The sequence below is a fragment of the Garra rufa genome, chromosome 17 (assembly GCF_049309525.1).
Source record: "Garra rufa chromosome 17, GarRuf1.0, whole genome shotgun sequence".
In the NCBI taxonomy this organism is placed as follows: Eukaryota; Metazoa; Chordata; class Actinopteri; order Cypriniformes; family Cyprinidae; genus Garra; species Garra rufa.
Window position 1 is genome coordinate 17,167,360 of NC_133377.1, and position 21,446 is coordinate 17,188,805.

Genomic DNA, 21,446 nt, shown 5'->3' on the forward strand with positions numbered 1-21,446 from the left:
TTCTTTTTGTTTCAATATTTAATATATTAATATATCTTTTTGTTTCAATGTCAATATTTAAATATTTATTTATTGACACAACGCTAATGCAGTTCATGCAATAAATAAATAAAGTCACCATTTGCTGAATGAAATGTGATCTAAACATGTCATGTGGCGTCAATGATCCACAGCTTACTGTTTGATATGTTTAGATTCTTTTTTTAATAATAATAATGCGCGATAATCAATTCCCCAGTATTGCATTCCACACAGAGCCAGAGCTCCAGCTGCACTTTTGATTGGCGTTTAACGAGCAACGGGTCATGTGGCCCACACGCCCAATTATCACATGAAGAGACTTCTGGTTCTGTTCGGAATATTTAATTAGATGAAGCTTTATGACTAAGGCGTCTAACAGGTGCTGTACTGTTTCCTCTGACATGAGTCAGCAACCTGTGCTCTTGTTGAGAGTGCGTTTGGGAAGCCGATGAACGGCATCCAAGAATCCTGCATGAATATTTCATTGGAAAGTGGATGCGGCTTTAATTGTGTTTGCGGGTGACGGGCCGCATGACAATCCAAATACAGTCATCAGAGCAGAACCACAGCAGGAGCCCTGACTGACTCACTGCTCCTCATTCATTCACTCACTCGCACATGCTCGGCGTACTAGCTATAAAATGCCTTCGAGGAGGGGAAGACTTGGACTCACACTTTTAGGTTCTGGCAAGGCTGGAGACCAGTCCTCATTAGCTAAATAAATAACAAAGATAAAATCAACCATTTTTATAAAAGTCTTCAAGATGCCCCCTGCGAACCCGCATCTCAATCGCACAGGTGAGAGCTTTATGATTTCAATCACAGAGCATTAGAATTGATGAAAATTGAATTTTATTTTAATTTGTGAAATATATGCAATTATTTAATCGAGATAAATTTGTCCTTTAAGCTTTTTGTCATATTGCATTATGATAAATAATAACAAACAAGCTTTTACTGTGTTTTAAAATTGATTTCTCTCTGTTTCAAGAAGTTTTGCAGATGCATGCAATTGCAAATCGCTGAGTGTGAATGCCGTTTGAACCACTTGACGCGATTCACATTCATTATGCACTGGCGTTAGAGATCAATTAAATAACATTTACACGGCTCCGTGTCTCATTGTTCTCTGGGTCTCTGCTTGAGGTGTGAGAACAATAAGACACCGCGGACATGTGCGCTTCATGAAGCCCAAACCAGAATCGCTGTCATTTGAACATTGTCAACATCATTAACTAGAGACATATTCACGGATGAGTTTATGTCCTGTCTTTTGGCATTTGGTGGGGAAAAAAAAGTTTAAGTAAAAGTTCGCACAGGTCCTTGCAAATAGGCTTGCATTTGTGAGCCTCGTTTAAGACGCATCTTCTTTGGCTTGCACACAAATACATAATGTTATTTTGAAAATGAGTAAACATTATTTATAGTAACCCTAATTTAAATAATACGCCTTATAATTGCCTAACTGAAAGAATTTACAGTACGCTGACATTTTCTAGCGAGAACTAAATCATAACGCAATCAGATAGGCCTGCTAAATTTTAAAATAACACAGTTTTAAAATGTGATTTATAATATGTTTTCAAAGAAATTAATTGCATGCATACTACTTTGAGATGGGCTGTTTGAATAGATTAACAAACGCCTTGGATGCATTGCAATAGATCAAATCGTTGTGAAGAAAGTGGTCAGGCTTTTATTGCTGTCCCAATGTCCATCCGCTGTGTGGTTGGTGTGTGTGTCAGCATGCTGAGGGTTTAAGTGGGGAGGGCACTTCCTATTCCCCAAGCTTGCATGTTCTCCATCTGCGATTGGCCCAATGGCGAATTTGGACCCTATCGCCGCAGAAATGTGCAATTCATCAGCTCAGTGAAGTTGAGCATCACGTAGACTTGACCTAAAGCTGAGGGAGGTACAATAGGAGATTCTACAGTGACCCGTGTCTTATGATACACTCAGGAATAAACGCTGACCACTGGTTTATGCTGTTTGAGGGCCCAATCAATGGTCTTTTTTTTTTTTTTTTTTTTTTTTTTTTTTTTTGTGGTGTGAAGCCAGAAGAGGTTGAAGACATTCTGGAGACATGGCTGAAGGTGAGGTCGTGGGTGATCTTCCAGTGGGGGGTCAGTGAAGAGAGAGGGGAATAAAGAAGAGGGGGTGGGACGGATCTCCTGCATTGTCTTTTAGATTTGGGGATCTCTACAAAGGGCTCTTCCCAGAAGCCCTGGCTTTTTCGCGTCGTTACCGCTAAAATGTACCACAAATCTTTTGTTTGTTCGTTTCTTCTGGCGTCGGTAAAGTAGTTTTTATTTGGTTTTGAAATGAGGAGGGAAGTCTGAAGCCTTTTTTTATTTTATTTTTTCTTCTCAAAACTTGGGATTTATTTGGAGGTTGATGGGCGAGATGGGTGAAATGGGCTCAGTTTATGAGCAATATTACACAGGTGAGCGAGCGCACTTTTGCGATTATATGGTTAATTACTGAGAGTACACGAGAGCGCGCATTAGTAATCAACTTTGAGTTATTTTAGTGTTTAGTAATTTTATGATAAAATATAGCAGTTTAAAGGAACTAGATGAGATGTTGATATCAAAAATGATTTTCAAAATAATACGGCTAAATATTGATCACTAGTGATTCACATAATGGAAAATTTGACTGCGATATTCTGTTTTTGAATTTTTCAATTCCCAGATTGATTGATGGTTGTAATCGAATACATTTAAAATGTATTTCTTGAGCAAAATTGTAATTATTGCGTTTTTACTTTCGTTGCTGTCAGTATGATTCAAATTGTGCATTTATCGCGTTTTTTTATATACACCAACATTTATTTAGCTTTATAAAAGTATGCATTTGGACCGAGTAAAATAAGTTCTGAACGCAGTAACCCTAGCGTTTCATTCAGTCGTGATTTGCACGCAGCTCCTGGCATTTTCACGCCAACCGTGATGAATTCACTACATGTCGAAACAGCAGCGTAAGAGCCCACAGATTATTTTTATCCGTCCACTTTCGATAGCTTGATATTTTTGTGCGTAAAGTTACCTGTGACTGATATTCTTGTGTTTGTGCTTTTATTCAGGGGGCTGTGCAAAGACAGAGGAGGAGGAAGCCGCGAGCTCCGAGGAAGACTCGATCTCGTTCCGTGGAAGTGGGGTCTGCAAATGGTTTAACGTGCGGATGGGCTTCGGCTTTCTGTCCATGACCCATCGGGAGGGCATCTGTCTGGACTCACCCGTGGATGTGTTCGTCCATCAGGTGAGAGCTAATGAATTGTCGCTTTTAATGGACAAGTGTTCGGACCTGTATAAGGCCTTCCTCTGTCTCTATCATCTCATTGCTTTTATTTTCTCATGGCTCAAACGACATAAACACGGGTGACTGTGCTAAATTAAATGTTTACAGTATCAGTAGGCTACATTTATAATTGTTTCCTATTATTTATAAAGCTAGAATTTGTGTTCGGTGCTGCTGCACGAACATTAACGCCATAGTAGGTATATAGCAAATAAATCTCTTTTTATCAGCAACCATTTTAAAGCTTTATAGGGTTCTCCAGTTGGCTTTATGGTGATTTGTTACGTTTGTGGATATTCAGAGCATGGTTTCTGGGTTCTATATTTGTTTGTTTGTTTTTGTAAAGGTATAGTGGATAGTAGTTTCTTAATTTATCTGGCACCAGACTGTAAGCTTTTGGTTTTGTTTTAGCTGGAACCTTTATTTTTAATGCAAAGGTATATATTTTTAACGACTTTAATGTATAATTTATTTGGTTCTTTGGAAATTTCCACATATCTAGTAGTGTTTATAGGGGTAGAATATATGTGTTGGACTATATTGATCTGAAGAGGCCAGAAAGCTGAGATTTTTGCTATTAATTTGTATTCAATATTTTTGCAAATTAAATTAAAATCAATTAGCTTAGCCATTGTTTTCAATTGGCTAAAAATCTTACTATAAAATGTGACTCTGGACCACAAAACCAGTCTTCAGTAGCATGGGTATATTTCTAGCGATAGCCAAAAATACATTGTATTGGGTCAAAATGATTGATTTTTCTTTTATGCCAGAATCATTAGGATATTAGGTAAAGATCATGTTCAATGAAAGTATTTTGTACATTTCCTACTGTAAATATATCAAAACCTTTTTGATTAGTAATATGCATTGCTAAGAAAACTTTAAAGCTGTTTTTTTTTCCTTTCTAAATATTCTTCTTTTTTTTATTTTTTTTTTATTTATTTATTTTTTTTGCACCCTCACATTCCAGATTTTCAAATAGTTGTATCTCAGTTAAATATTGTATCCTAACAATGGAAATTGACCATTATAACTGGTTTTGTGGTCCAGGGTCACATATTAAAGGCAACATCTGAAATATTTTAAATGCAAGTGTTTTTATTTTTATTTTTTTTTTGGGTGCATGTTAACAGTGATCTCACTTTACCTTTATTTACTTTGTATGGATTTGTCCTTGCTTCTGATTTTAAATGCACTAACGCAGGTCTGTCCTTTTACATTCCCTGCAAAGAGTGGGCTGACATAGTTGGGAAACAAACTTCCCCAAAGCAAAAATGGTATTTCTTATCATTCATGTTTGAACTGTTGCTCAGTGGGTTGCGCACATGCCCACAGGTTCAAGTCCGATCTCAGCATGTCCTTGTTTGCTGTCTTTGCTATCCAAACTATCTTCTAAATGAAGACTAAACGCCAGAAAATAAAACCACAATGAATATTACGTTTTAACATAACTTTGCTCTGCAGAGATTTACAAAGTGCTATATTTTAAAAATCCCCCTGGGTATACCGTCTCCGGATAGTGAACACTAACCCTCTCAATCAGCAATAATTCAACAAGCTATTGCTCCAGAACAACCAGCAAGTCGGCAAACAGTGGATCACCTATCACCCTGAGCCAAATGAGCTGCTGCCTCATGACTTGAGGTCATTGTGTAAAATTACCCAGAGATTAGGGCATCTTACGGGCAGGCAGCCCTACACACAGTGTCAAGTGATCTCTCTGTCTCTCTCTAAGTAAGAGGTCTTTGGTTTCATCCAGAGTGGCTGTCTGGGAGGATGAACGGAGGGTGTCAGGGCTTAGCACACATTGTCTTTAAGTCTCATTGACTGCACATTAGGATGTAAAACTGAGATGGGAACATCAGCGTAGAATGGTGTGTTTAGTCGTCTTCATGAACACGCTGAACTGATGACTCACTCCAGTAAAGGGATAGTCGTTCCAAACCTGTATGACTTTCTTTGGCGCCCACTGGAGAAATAGACATTTTTTAAAATATCAAATGTGACTCTGGACCACAAAACCAGTCATAAGGGTCAATTTTGAACATCATCTGAAAGCTGAATACATGCTTTCCATTGATGTATGGGTTGTTAGGATGCATATTTAGCCAAGATACAGCCGTTTAAAAATATGGAATCTGAAGGTGCAAGAAAATCAAAATATTGAGAATCACTTTTTAGGTTGTCCAAATGAAGTTCTTAGCAATGCATATTATGAATCAAAAATGAGGTTTTAATATGTTTACGGTAGGAAATTTACAAAATATCTAATGGAACATGAACTTTACTTGATATTCGATTTTTGGCATAAAAGAAAAATTGATAAAATTGATTTTTGACCCATACAACGTATTGTTGGCTATTGCTACAAACATATATGTGCTACTTAAGACTGGCTTTGTGGTCCAGGGTCACGAATAAAGTCATACAGTTTTGGAACAAAATATATTTGGGTGGATTATACCTTTTAACAATTTCCTAAAAGTAATGTATTATGTTGTTTTACTTCAGTAACTTTTCTCACATCATATACTAAAAAATTGTTGATTTTAATCATGCACATTGGTTTCACATTAACTAATTAACAATTAAAACTTTACACAACTTAAACGTCATCAAATTAAGTTATTTTGTCGTCTACAAGTGATACAAAGATTTTGTATGGTTACCTGACAGGCTTTAATTAAATTTTAGATGTGAATAAACTAAATATAAGATATAGCTCGCAAACAAACTTTTAATGAGTAATAACTAGGGCCGGGACTCGATTAAAAAATTTAATCTAATTAATTAGAGGCTTTGTAATTAATTAATCGAAATTAATCGCATTTTAATCGCATATAAGTATTTGACCTGAGAACAGTGAGAAGTAAGGTTTTTTTTTTTTTTTTTTTTATATGGATTTTTAGTATACCATTGAATAATGACTGAATACATAAGCTTAAGCAACAAAATATTGTTTATTTTTGTTCAACCAAGTCCAACAGACCAGTGCAATATTGCCATTAAGTGCAGCAATAGGCTCGATGTCCTGTGGTGAGATGCGAATTCCTTGTTGCATAGCTTGCACACAACCATGCTCTTATCGACGCTTCCATCCATTCGTTTTTTGTAAAAAAATTTCCCATCCACAGGGCCAACCAAAGCGGTCCCATCAGCTTTTTTTGTCCATGTTCACTGTGGTTTGTTTTGCTGTGTCCCAATTCGCCTACTTGTACTATGCCCTATAAGTATGTACTCTTTTTGTGAAGAAAAGTACATACTTTTGAGTATGTAGCAGAATAGTAGGCAAGCTTTGAGACTACTTGGTCATAACTGCTTCTTTAACTGACGCTCTGTTGCTTAGTTACCTGAATCCTGTCACTGTTTAAACTGCCCTGTCAATCATCACAGTTAACATTATCTACATTTAGTTTAATTTAATTTCCTACCGTATTGGAGAGAAATTAAGAGGCACGTTCTTTAACGAGTCTTTCATGCTGAGAACTCTGCTCTTGTGTTTGCTTAATTATGCATTTAAACGTTAATGACCAAACCTATTATTATAAATGTTGCTGCACATGGAATATAACGCGGATAACATTTAAAAAATATTTTTATCAGGTTACACACTGATTATTTATCACTCAAACCCCTTTCTCTACCTGTCCGTTGGTCGCGCATATCCTCCATGTTTGTAGTTTAACACTTTTTATGCGTGTTTGTAGTTCTAATCAAATCCTCGTTCACAGCGCAGTGTGTTGTGGGCAATATTAGCCGTTAGAGTGTGCATTGATCGTTAAGTAGTAGACCATCCGGGAATCTTTGGAATACTTTTTTTAAACATACTACGATTTGGGACATACAATACTATTTAGGACGGACGCAGCTTGTCTGAACGCTAGTTGGTGCTCCAGTATAATCGGTCCGCCGAATCTCATCCAGTGAGAAACGTTCCGCGGTGCAAAACTAAGTGCGATTAAAATGCGTTAAATTTTGACGCGTTATTTTTGTGTAATTAATTAATCTAAATTAACGCGTTAAAGTCCCGGCCCTAGTAATAACACATATTAGCATGCTAATTGCAAAGTCTGTTGGATGATTTTTTTTTCCAAACCTCCATGCATTTGTTTTTTTCTGTTGAACACAAATGAAGATATTTGGAAGAATTGTCCCCATTGACTTCCATAGTGTCAGAAAACAATAGAAGTCAATGGGAACCTGCTTGGTTACCTACATTTTCCAAATCTTAATTTGTGTTCAGCAGAAGAAAGAAATTCATACAGGTGTTTTAATGAGCATTAACACACATTAGCATGCTAAATGCTAAGTCTGTTGGATAGTTCACCAAATAATAAAAATGTCATTTGTTCCAAACCTCCATGCATTTGTTTCTTCTGTTGAACACAAATGAAGATATTTGGAAGAATTGTCCCCATTGACTTCCATAGTGTCAGAAAACAATAGAAGTCAATGGGAACCTGCTTGGTTACCTACATTTTCCAAATCTTAATTTGTGTTCAGCAGAAGAAAGAAATTCATACAGGTGTTTTAATGAGCATTAACACACATTAGCATGCTAAATGCTAAGTCTGTTGGATAGTTCACCAAATAATAAAAATGTCATTTGTTCCAAACCTCCATGCATTTGTTTCTTCTGTTGAACACAAATGAAGATATTTGGAAGAATGGTCCCCATTGACTTCCATAGTGTCAGAAACAATAGAAGTCAATGGGAACCAGCAACTGCTTGGTTACCAACATTTTTCAAAATATCTTAATTTGTGTTCAGTAGAAGAAAGATCTACATACAGGTTTGAAAAGAACTTAAAGGTGAGTACATGCTGACACAGTTTTCATTTTCAAAGAGATTTTGGAGTATCCCTTTAAGTAACAAAGTAAAAACATTTATGTACCATCCTAAACAATAGTGTCACTCTACACCACAAAGGTAGCACGGTGTATTTAAAATTAAGTACTGAACATTAAACACTATCACAGCTCCACCTTTTCTCATCTTTTCCACATTTTCTCATCAAAAACACCAAAAATAAATGTATTTAAACATTTTTACTCTTCCACTAAGTCACATGTATTTCATTCTGAAAACTACAGTTTTGGTCAACATCAAATCATTTTCAAGTATCTAATTGGTTCACATTTACCATGCATAATGCAATTTAGTAGACTGCACATTTTAGATAGTTACATTGATTTGATTTTTTTTTTCCTTCAATTTTTTTCAATCATTTTTTCAATGTTTCCTCATCTGGTTTCCATATAAACCTCACATCAAGGTTTATGCCAATCATTCATAAATCAGCCAAATGGGCAAGATTATCACTCATTGCTTATGTTAAAATGGACAGATATCAGCAAGTTAATTGGTTTGCCAGTAGTAGAAATCAATGCATGTATTTAGCACAACTCCTCAATGCTATGATTGCAGCAACGAGAGGATGACTAAATGAAGCGATTTTCATTTTGGGAGTCTGTGTGAGATCTGTTCCATATTTAATGAACATTTAACCCATTTGTGAATTTGACCTTGGCTTGTTTGGAGGAGGCAGATTTCTGGACATTCTTGAGTGATTCAGTTTTGGTAACCAGTAGGCAAGCAATGCTCAAACCTACCTCAGTCTTTTTCTGTGGATGTATTGATAATTGAAGACCTACCAGGTTAAAAAGACAATGACTGTCATTGTCAAACCCACAGGAGGAAATCCTGCCTTCCTTATACTATAGAATCACAGAATGAATGGAGTTTGTGTGCAAAGATGACCAAAAAGAGAGCCTGATGGAGAGAGATTTCATAATTAATGGGGGAAAATATAGTTGAAAGACATGCTTGAGAGAGAATGTTGGGAATGGAGACCAAGAGATTTTAGAAAGGGAGGCAGGGAGGGAGTATTTGGGGGAGGGGGTTGTTAGCTGAGCTCATTCATAAAAAAAACTCCGTAGTAAAAGAGTAGGGTGAGTGGTAGAGAAGGTCAAAGGATGGAGCTGCGGATGGTTTCAGGAAGCCTTGGCGGGGGTTGGGAGGCACTTTTGCCTTGATTCCTTTCCCAGCGACCCACCCCCCTCTGAGAGATGGGTGTCAGTTAAGCCTGAGAGCCGAAGTGTGGACCACCTGGTGTAGCTAGCAGTGTTTGAAATGATCAGCCTTTTAAGAAACTACAATTGAAAAATGTGTACTAGCACAATGTAATTGCAGTATCCAGCTAAAATTAATTCGAGTGACAGTAAAACACCAAAACCTCTTATTTACACACAACATGATTACAGAGCAGATTATTGATTAGTAAAGACGCTTACCTTGGTGCATGATTTGTAAATTAATACATTTTGATGTTTGCATGGCGTAATTGGCTCCATCTGAGTTTTCTGATGTGGTAAACTTGCTCGGTCGCGCACCTGGTACAGCATTGCACTTGAGATGCGGATGCTTTGTGCTCTAGTGTGAATCCTGCAAAAAACAAGAATTTTGAAACTGACTTCATCCAGTGTTTAGATTTTTGTACTAGAAATGTGTGCAAATTAGTGCATATTTAGTTAATGTCTCAATTGCATATTTAAATCTAACATTTTAGAAAACTAGTAATACAAAAAATGTTTGCAATCATCAATGTAATCAACTGGGTAAGAAAGGTGATAACTATTAGTTGTTGTTGTTTTTTTTTTACCCTATTTACCCTACAGTGTCTCGCCATTTTACTGTGAATGTGTCACAAAACATGTAAGAAGTAATGTAATTTTTCAGAAATGTTGCCACAGACATATATTTCCAATGAACCTAAGCTGCAGTTATTTCAGTAAAGCCATTAGCTATAATACTAATAAAATGTGATGCGGTAAACTTGCTTGGTCGTGCACCTGGTATAGCATTGCACTTGAGATGTGGATGCTTTGTGCTCTAATGCAAATCCTCTGAAATAGAAGTCATGATAAAAGAGCTCAGAGACTTATAGAAACAAGCTAAAATTGCATGGTTATATAGATTAATACATGCAACAACCAATGCAATAAAACACATGCATACATTGGTTTGGATAAACCTCGGTTTCACAGACAAGGCTTAAGCCTAGTCCCAGACTAAAATGTAAGTTTGAGCTGTTTCACTGACTGATCGTAAAATATATCAGTGCCTTTTTTGTCTTAAGATGCACACCAGTAATGTTATTTTTTTTTTCTAAGGCATATTTATAAAAATTACTTGTCCTAATTGAATTATGGCCTAATCCTGGCTTAGTCGAAGTCCTGTCATTGAAACCAGGCAAACTGAGTTTTTTCTCCTACACTGAGCCATGAATCTCCATTTCAGTAGCACTTACACACCCCAAACTTTACATTTTTATTCCTGTCTGTATACTGAAGGTTTTTTACAGAGGGATTTGTTCATATATAATTGGCTTGATTTTATACAACATTTTTATTTCCCAAAAAAATGTAAAAAAAAAAATGTTTCCTGTCTGTTCTAAGTTTTTTTTTTTTCTGAAATATGGCATGATGAAATACCCAACACTGCCTCTGTAAAAACTTTTGACCGTAATATGTCAAAAAACATAAAAAATAAACAAGAGTTTTGAAACTGACTTCATCCGGTGTTTAGATTTAGGGTCACAATGTTCTTCAAAATATTATATTTTGTTTTATGCAGAAGAAAGAAATGTTTTTGGTTTTGAAATGACTGAGTAAAAGATGTCTAATGAACTGATAGAGATCATAAGAAAAGCAGCCCAGTGATTTGCTCTCAGAGAGAATGTGTGGAATTTATTACAGTCTATTAAGAGATTAATGTGTACAAGACTAAAAACATTCTCCCAAGGAATGTCCTGGTGAGAAGATAAACAATCATATTACAAGGGCTGATTTTAAGGTAGTGGACCAACACCACTGCCACCTAAGAAGATTGTTCTCTGAATACCATGGCTGGAATCCTTGATACACGATCTCACACACATACCAGCTAGCCAGATTTTCTTTTGGTCTCCAAGTGGTTGTTTGTTAAGAGTACAAGCAGAAGGTTGTTTTTAAAGGTAGATCCTTTCTCAAGCCCCATTTCCATGCGCCTATAGAGCAAGTATCTCAGGAATGTGAGCTTCCCCCACCTTTTCCCACTGCAAACCCTCAGAACTGATGGTCTGGGTGAGATTTAACTAGATGGCATTATTTTGGGGAAGCTCATCAGCCCATCCCATTCATGTCAATGGCTGCACTTTTATTGCTTTTACTTGAGAGTGCAAGTACAAATGTGATCAGACCTGGATCTCTCACACAACCTCTTACTGTGACATGCAAAATAATTTGTGCCCCCCTGCATATTCTTTAGCCTCTAAATTGGTCTAATGTGATACATTTCCAGTAGCTTGCATACTTTATATATATAAATATAATTTGCATAGCAATTGTCTTAGCGTTTTTGGGCCACCTCTGCATGTGCGAGCATACACTCTTAAAAATAAAGGTACTTCACGATGCCATAGAAGAACCTTTTTTTTTTGTCTAAATGGTTCCATAAAGAACCTTCAACATCTGAAGAACCTTACTGTTTCATAAAAAGGTTCTTTGTGGCAAAAGAAGGTACTTCAGATTATAAAAGGGTAAGAATGAGATGGTTCTTTATAGAACTGAATGGTTCTTTGTGAAACCAAAAAAATGTTATTCTATGGCATCGCTGTGAAGAACGTTTAAAGCACCTTTATTTAAACTTGTGTGTAGGCACACGTCTAGAATGTCAATGCATGGGCCTGAATGTGATGGTAGGCGTATCAGTACATCTGAATATAGCGTTGAGTAACATGTCTGCTAAGATGCCATTGTCTGGTTGGATTCACCAGACCTTGTCCTTCGCAGTACTTCACCAGTAGCCTTCGCAGCTTATTGCAGTGTTTTGCTAGTTTGAGCCTTCAGTTTCAGACCCAGCCATTGATGAATAGAAACCTTCAAATTTAATTGGTAGAGAGAATAGATGAGGAAGCCATTTTGATCTGAGTGTTAAGTGAAGAGGCGGTTGTAAAGGCTATGTAGCAAGAGTATTGGGGGCAGGGAAGATGCCATTTTACTGGTTATTTCAGAATTGCAGATCTCAGAGAAAGTTGACTCAAAAGCAAAAAAAAAAAAATGCTTTTCATTTAATGCAAAAAGTGAGGATTTGGTTAAAATGTGCAGTACACAACATGGCACACTGCACTGTAGGTACTCTATCCAACAATCCATCAAGCTAAGATGTGATCTTCCATCTACAGAGTGATAAATCTGAAGTAACTAATTGGAACCAATGACATTCTTATTCTTCTTCTTCTGTTTCCTATGGCAGCCCATAGAACTGCTTGTGGGAAAGTTGTGAAAGTTGGCACACTTATAGAGGACAGTCTCAACATTAACCACAGCAAATTTGGTGTCTCTATCTCAAACTCTCTAGCGCCACCACTATTTTTAATTGTTTAAAAAAAACAACATCCTAGACAGTTTGTCTGATTCATCTTCAGACCATGCTGGCAAAAAGTTGATTAGCCAAACCGTTCTCCAATAGCGTGTAAATTAATTCTACGAAAAGCAGGCAAAAGTAGCTGTGAGCCTATAATCTCTGCAACGGTTTGGTGTATTGAGTGTATTTTTAGTAATAACTTCTCTATGGTTTGGCCAAAAATCTCATTAGATTTGGAGGAGCATGATGAGTCGAACCATATTAAATTTTCCCATGTCACCCATTTTGGACGTCGTCCATTTTGAATTATGTCATAAAATGCTATATTAACATTGGTATGTGTCTTCGGGCACCATGCTCTGACAGTACTTCAAGTTTGGTGGTCAAAAGTTATAAAGAAATTTAAAAAAATGGCTTATTATAATGAAAGTGATCTCAAAATATTTCTTGGGTCATGCTGAAACATTGATGCCAATTATGCCAAAATTGGCCAAACTTCCTGTCCGCCATTTTGGTTGTTGTAGAAAACCTACTTTTTCAAACTCCTCCTAGACCATTGGTCCGATTTTCACCAAATTTGACTCGGATCATCTTCAGACCATGCTGGCAAGAAGTTATGGATTTCGTGTCGATATACAAAACCGTTTTCTAGAAAGGCATCAACGAATTTGCTGGAAAGATGTCAAAGTGCATCTGAAGCTGTAAAGCTTTGACATATTTGCACCAAATTTTGTCACCTCACACGGATTACACCACATCCATTGGTAACGGCACCACCTATTGGTCACAAATAATAAACCATTCATTAACCATTAATTATGAGATTTCCAAAAATGCTAATAACTGTAGAATGCATTAGCCTATTGTAATGAAACTGGTCTCAAAATATTCTTTGGTTTATGCAGACAACATGGCTATCAATTATACCATAGTTCTGAACTTCCTGTCCGCCATATTGATTTATGTTGAAAACCTACTTTTACGAACTCTTCCTAGACTGTTCGTCCGATTTTTCACAAATCAAGTCAGATCATCTTTTTTTGGATTTTATGTTGATCAAACCATCTTCATACAGCGTCGCTACAAATTTTAGGCTTGGCTCTGAGGCTTCATCTCTGTAAAGCTTTGACATAATGACACCAAACTTTGTGCCTTTGTCACCTCACACTAAACGCACCACATCAATTTCATAACCGCTCCACCTGTTCTGTCTACATTATTTTTGTCATTTTAAAATCATCTTAAAATGGCTTCCTTTTACTAATTGTTGCAGTTGGTCTTGTGCTCCATGCTACGATTGGCTCCTCATTTTCCCTTTGGTGTGCTTGGCCCCGTAATTGCTGCTTGCAGCTATATTTATTGTTTCTTCTTTTTCTTTTTTCTTCTTTTGTTTAACTGATTTTGATTAGACTTCAGTTTTATAAAAATACACATACATGTGGCCACAAAAATTCAAGTACTACATTACATTATGGAAGTACAAGTAGATGTGTATATATTTGAAATTATATATAAAACTTATTCTAAACATAAACATAGTAATGTATTGTAAAACAGAAAATCACAATATTAATGTTTACAATGTCTTAATATGTTTATGCCTTTAGTAGCATTTATTGGATTGGGCATATGACTATTTAACCTTAAACACATCTCTAATGGCAAGAGAAATGTTCTGGTTATCATGCAAACATTATTGATACAAATATTTATTTATACATATGTCACAGTATAAATATGATTCAAGCTTCTAAAACATACCATATCTACCCTAACTCTGCAGAGTAAGCTTCATATGGAGGGGTTTCGCAGTCTGAAGGAAGGGGAAGCAGTGGAGTTCACCTTCAAAAGGTCCTCTAAGGGTCTGGAGTCCTTACGGGTGACTGGGCCAGGCGGGGCGCCATGCGTAGGCAGTGAGAAGAAACCCAAGGGCACCCAAAAACGCCGGTCAAAAGGAGATCGGTGAGTGCTCTTCTCACTCACTCACTCACTCACTCACTCACTCACACACACACACACACACACACACACACACACACACACACACACACACACACACACACACACACACACACACACACACACATATATACACTTGTTTTTGTGTTTTCATTTTGATGCTTGGAGTATACAGCTCATGAAAGTTAAAAATGCAGTATCTCAAAATATTAGAATATTTACATTTGAGTTTTATTAAATGTCCATCCCTACAGTATAAATTTGGGTATCTCTTGTTCTTTGAAACCACACTAATGGGAAAGACTGCTTGGCAATGGTCCAAAAGACAATCATTGACACCCTCCACAAAGAGAGTAAGTCACAGAAGGTCATTACTGAAAGGGATGGCTGTTTACAGAGTGCTGTATCAAAGCATATTAAATGCTAAGTTGACTGGATGGAAGAAATTGGGTAGGCAACGGTGCACAAACAACAGGAGTGATTGCAACCTTGAGAATACTGTCAAGTAAAGTCGATTCAAACACTTGGGAGAGCTTCACAAGGAGTAGAATGAAGCCAGAGTTGGGGCATCAAGAGTCACAACGCTCAGATGTCTTCAGGAAAAGGGCTACCAAGCCACTTCTGAAACTGAAACAATGTCAGAAGCATCTTACTTGGGCTAAGGAAAAAAATAACTGGACTGTTGCTCACTGGTCCAACGTCATCTTTCCAGACCAAAGTAAATTTTGCATTTTGAGATACTGGATTTTTGACTTTAATGAGCTGTAAGCTCTAATCATCAAAATTAAAGGGGTCATCGGATGCAAAACTCACTTTTACATGTTTGAACATTAATGCGTGTTGGCAGTTTGTGTACACAACCACCCTACAATGAAAAAATCCACCCAGTAATAATGAACATAGCAGTCATCATTTACTCCCGACATCTGAATAACGTTACTTTCGTTTTTAAAAAGGAAAGTGCAGATCCCGATCTACATATGCATCTATGTTCGTGCGAATCATTCCTGTTGCAGCTTCACCCACAGCAGAAGTTATGCATCTTTGCAAATGGCCTTTCTTAATGTGCTTGTTGGCAACTTTCGTCACTAAACACGGCTAAATGTGGCTAAACGTGGCTAAATACGACTAAAGTAAACATTACGGCTCATAATCCCACATCAGAGAGGGGTGGGGCGAGCAGAGCTCATTTGCATTTAAAGGGACCATGCAATAAAATGAGTGGAGTTTTTGCAGAGCTGATTATGACAAGGTAATATTTTTTTTACACTACTATTGAGAATTTTTAACCAAAGTATATTATAGACTCTTCATTAAAACCCTAAAGAATCATATGAGCTTGTGGAAAATGGGCATCCAATGACCCCTTTAAAACAAAAACACTTTAGAAATATTTTACTTACATTTAATGAATCTAGAATATATGAAAGTTTCCTTTTTTAAATGAGTTACAAACAAAAGTGTATTTTTTGGATCAAGTACATGTAGGCTTGGTGAGCAGAGCAGACTTCTTAAAAATATCTTCCGGTTCTAAATCTTTCTTTTGGTAGTGTATGTGTGTGTTTGAATGGCAATTAAATATATTTTGAAAATCGAAAACATTTTTGTTTTCTGAAATTTATTTCTTTAAGATTATAGGGTAAAATACGTCCTGGACATGTTCATTGTTTCAAGTGATTCACCTGTAAGAACACTGAGATGTTTCAGTTATATCTAATCATTTGAGACGTTGCTTTTGGATAGTTTGGACACAATATCTGAGGTTCTGCTCAAACGAAGAGCACTTCCTTCCCCCACCCTGTGCATTGGTGACTTGACCTGCTGGATCAATAGGTTGTTTAAAATCTCATAGCTCAGAATTTAGGCGCACAGAGTCACCCGCCCCCAACAGCACAGCCGCAGGTTATTGATAAGCACCGTCCTCCCACAATCCTCAGCTGTATCTAATCTAGCTGGTTGGTTAAGTGTGGATCCGGATCAAAGCGGGTGCAGTTTTCTCAATTGTGCACGAATGACGGCAGTGGTTTTGCAGAGACGACAAATTCAGCGTGTGCTTGCAACAATATAGTATACTTTTCTCCTGCTGATCATCATTGATATTTCATCTCTCTGGATCTCTGCCTCCTGATGGAGGATCAGATCCTGTCCATTTAATTAATAACAGATGTAGGTGCCTGAGAAAGGTCAGAGGTGAACGCTGCCATGGCAACCCTGAGGTGTGATGTATGTGAGCGGGGTGGGGGTGGGCAGGAGAGAGCAGGGATCAAAGTGCAAAGGTCATGCTGCATATTGAAACAAAGAGCCACAGAGATGCCCCACCTCCTCAGAGCACACCTCCTTCCTCTGGCCGATCAATAACTCCCCCCACAATACACAGAGCTGCTGGCTTTAAATGCACAGGAAGCTTTCATTTAAATCAGTCGCTAACCCAAAAATGGTAACTTGTTTTATTTTTAAGTGACACTGGAGTATTGTTGTAAGCTACTCTTAGTGCGTGGTGCAGATGCTGATATCTGTATAAAGTGGAGTTTAATACAAGATGATAATAATAATAATAATAATAATAATAAATTATTATTGTTGCTGTTTTTATCTTAGGTCCATGTACAGCTTCAGAATGCTTGAAAAATAGCATAAATATTATGTATTAATAAGTAATATGTATTAAAATAAATGGTCAGTATGTGGTTTACACAGGTGGTTCTTTGGGTTTCTTATATTTCTTAGTTCAACTTTCTCTGCAACTTGTAAACAATTTGAAGTTATATTAAACACCATTTACTTATTTGTTTTCGTTTTTAGCAACTTGTAAATTTGTTATTATACTAAACACAATTTATTTATTTTTAGCAACGTGTAAATTTGTGAACAAGTTATATTAAACACTTTTTTTTCCTTTTTTTCAGCAACTTGTGAATTTGTAAACAATTTTTTTTTATACTGAACATTTATTTGTTTGATTTAGATTTTTTTTTTTTTAAATACTTTTTAGAAACTTGTACATAATTTGTGAACAAGTTATTATACTAAACACATTTTCTTTATTTATTAGCAACTTGTGTTCATTATAATAACTTGTTCAAAAATTTACATTTTTAGCAACTTGTTCAAATTATTTACAAGTTATACTAAACATTTGTTTATTTTATCTATTTTATTTTATCTATATTACCATTTACTTTTTGGCATCTTGTAAATTTTTGAAGTTATTATAATAGCAGCTTATTATAATAACTTGTTCACAAATTATTTATAAGCACATTTATTTATTTTAGCAACTTAAGTAAATAATTTGAAGTTATACTAAACATTTGTTTATATCGTCTATTTATTTTAGCAACGTGTAAATTTGTGAACAATTTATCATATTAAACACTTTTTTTTTTTCAGCAACTTGTAAATTTGTAAACGGTTATACTGAACACTTATTGATTGATTAGATTTTTTTTATTTAAAATACTTGTACATAATTTGTGAACAATTTATTATAATGAACCTTTTATTTTTTTTTTTTTTTTTAGCAACTAATTTGAACAAGTAAACACATTTGTTTTGTATATTTTATTTATTTTTACTATTATTTTACTATTTACTTTTTGGCAACTTGTAAATAATTTGTGAACGAGTTTTATAATAGCAGCTTATTATAATAACGCGTTCACAAATTATTTACAAGCACATTTATTTATTTTAGCAGCTTGTAAATAGTTTGAACAAGTTATACTAAACACATTTGTTTATCGTCTTTTTTTTTTTTTTTTTACCATTTTAATTACTTTTTGGCAACTTGTAAATAATTTGAACAAGTTATACTAAACACATTTGCTTGTTTTGTCTTTATTTATATATACTGCCGTCCAAAAGTTTGAAAATTCCCTGGAAAAGTTGGGTTTTGGACAATATTGGCATGAATCCTTTTTAATTTAATATTAATATTACTTTTTAATATTACAGCTCTGCATAATCTGGGCATCCAAGCTGTCAGTTTATTCAAACAATGACGTGATATATTACTCCAAGCTTCCTGAAGGATTGCTCGAAGATGATTCACACTATGCTGATATTGTCCAAAAACACACTTTGCCAGGGGTGTTTCCAAACTTTTGGAGGGCAGTGTATTTTTTTTTACTATTACTATTTTACTATTTAATTTTTTGGCAACTTGTAAATTTGTGAACAAGTTATACTAAACGCATTTATTTTGTCTTTTATTTATTTATCGATATTTACAATTACTATTTTACCATTTACTTTTTGGCAACTTGTAAACTTGTGAACAAGTTATTACACTAAAATCATTTGTTTATTTGTTTGTTTGTTTTTGTTTTTAAATATTTTTAGCAACTTATAATAATTTAACAAGTCATTAGACTAAAGTTTACAAATTATTTACAATTTTCTAAAAAAGTAAGTTATCACATTTATTTTTAGGCTATGTATTTAAAATACGTATTAGCAACTTGTACATAATTTGTGAAAGTCATTTTATCTATTTATTTTATTTATTTGTTTTTAGCAACCTGTAAATGTAGTTTTATTTTACTTGTTATCTTGTTTATTTACTTTTAATCAACTTGTAAATTTGTAAACGATTTATTATACCAACCTTTATTTTTATTTAAAATACTTTTAGCAACTTGTACATTTGTGAACAAGTTATATTAAACGCATTTTTTTTTCTTTTTAACAACTTGTACATGATTTGTAAACATTATTATACTAAACACTTTTCATTTCATACTTAGCATCTTTTGTAAACAAGTCATGCTTTGTTTAGCAACTTGTAAATTTATGAACTAGTTATACTAACCGCATTCATTTTATTTTAATACTTTTTTAGCGACTGTGCAAGTTGCTAAAAAAGTATTAAAATAAATAAAATGCGGTTTAAGAACAAGTCATTATACTAAACACATTTATTGATGTATTTAACTTTTTAACAACTTGCAAATTTATGAACAAGTTACTATGCTAAACTATTATTTATCATCATTTTAGTCATACATATACCTGCATCCATCTCCATTCATCTTCACTGTTCACTTTCTTATATTAAATTATATTGAATGTCATAAGAGTGAATAAATGCTAAAATATTTTTTTGAAATGTGCTTTCGATTCTATAGTGCTGTATATGTGCATAAAAAGGCATTGTTATGATTCTTGTTTATATATAACGATTTAAAAGAATAACAATTACTTGTAACAGCTCGGTGACCCTTAATTTTTAAACCTTGTGCGCCCTCTAGTGGTGTTTCCTGCTAATAACACGCTTGTCTTCCTGCACCATTAACAGATGCTTCAACTGTGGAGGGCCGAATCATCACGCCAAAGAATGCCAACTGCCTCCTCAGCCAAAAAAGTGCCATTTTTGCCAAAGCATCACCCACATGGTGGCCAACTGTCCAATCAAAGCACAGCAGTTGTCACCGGGATCTCAGGGAAAATCAACAACCTCGACTACAGGAGAAGAGGAGGACATGAGCCACACCCCATTCCCGCCAGACAGCTCGGATTAGTCGGGGAAGGTCGTCAGGGAAACAAGCACCAATCAAACAGTTTCAATGGAAAGCTGCTTTTGGAACTAACTCAGGTTTTTCTTTCTCAAACAGCAGAAATGAATGTCGCCGCTTACTTTTGTACTTTAGTCAGAAAAAAAAAACGATTAAATTAATATTGAATGTAATGATATCCATCTCTATTTTTGACCGTAGTCTTAGTGAAACATCTGTACCTCAGCTTTGCCATCAGCGTGTTCACACAAATGATTTGTGATGATTTAGATATTTCAGATGGATAATCATGAAATCGAGGGTGAATCTCACAAAACAAGTCTAATGCTTCGTTCAAGTCCTCCTGGGACTTTCGTACTTACGAGTTGACGAGTCCTCAGGTGCGTTCAAGTCACTTTGGTCGGAACAAGATGGCGATTTACCTTTTCTGCATAAAATTCAACTGCCGCTTTCCAATTCGCCTACTTGTACTATGCCCTAAAATATCTACTCTTTTTGTGAAGAAAAAGTACATTGGTAGTATGTCCCAAAGCTTGACTACTATTCTGCTACATACTCAAAAGTCCCTTGAAGGCAAGTTATTTCACTCGGTGATTTGAGACATACTAATTCTATTTTCGAATAGTATTTAGGACTGATAGTATGCGAATTGGGACGCATGCGTGTTTTTTTTTTTTTTTTTTTTTTTTTTTAACTGCATCTACAAAATGACGAATAAAGAATGTGCATCTTTTGCGTTTTTTTTTTCTGTTTTTATTCAGTTTATGAAGGTGATTTAAACTGCATCATTATATATTCTATGGTAATTATACAATAATATAATATTTTGCATATGCTAATTATATATTTTTATTGTGCATTACAAAAAGCATTTTAATTAATTTCAACAATTTTACTGTCAATACAGAGGCTGCATATGTATTGTCTTTGGCTGAGTCCATTGCATCCGACACATTTTTTTCACTGACACGCCCCCAACTCGGAAACTCTGGGCTTAAAGAAAAGTTCTCGTAATGTTGTTTTTGTGGTGGCGTTCATGTGCGTCCAACTTGTAAATACGATCTATCCGACATGACTTGAACGCAAGTCACAATTTCAGAAAGGAAATGCTTAAAATAAAGCCTATTTTAGGATTTAAATTTATTACTTTTTTTGTTTTGACAATTAAGCACGGTTTCTTTTTTTCAGTATGTAAAATATTTAGCTTGAAATGTTTTTTTTTTTTTAATTGTGTTTGACAGGTT

General features: G+C 35.4%; 1 protein-coding gene across 1 annotated transcript; it reads left to right on the top strand.

The window, feature by feature from the left end:
- The first annotated feature begins 785 nt into the window (after window positions 1–785).
- Window positions 786–20,208, top strand: lin28ab (lin-28 homolog Ab). Its single transcript, XM_073822468.1, has 4 exons — window positions 786–819; window positions 3,107–3,282; window positions 14,514–14,692; window positions 19,986–20,208. The coding sequence occupies exons 1-4, from the start codon at window positions 786–788 to the stop codon at window positions 20,206–20,208; spliced, it is 612 nt and encodes a 203-aa protein (XP_073678569.1).
- The last annotated feature ends 1,238 nt before the right edge of the window (window positions 20,209–21,446 follow it).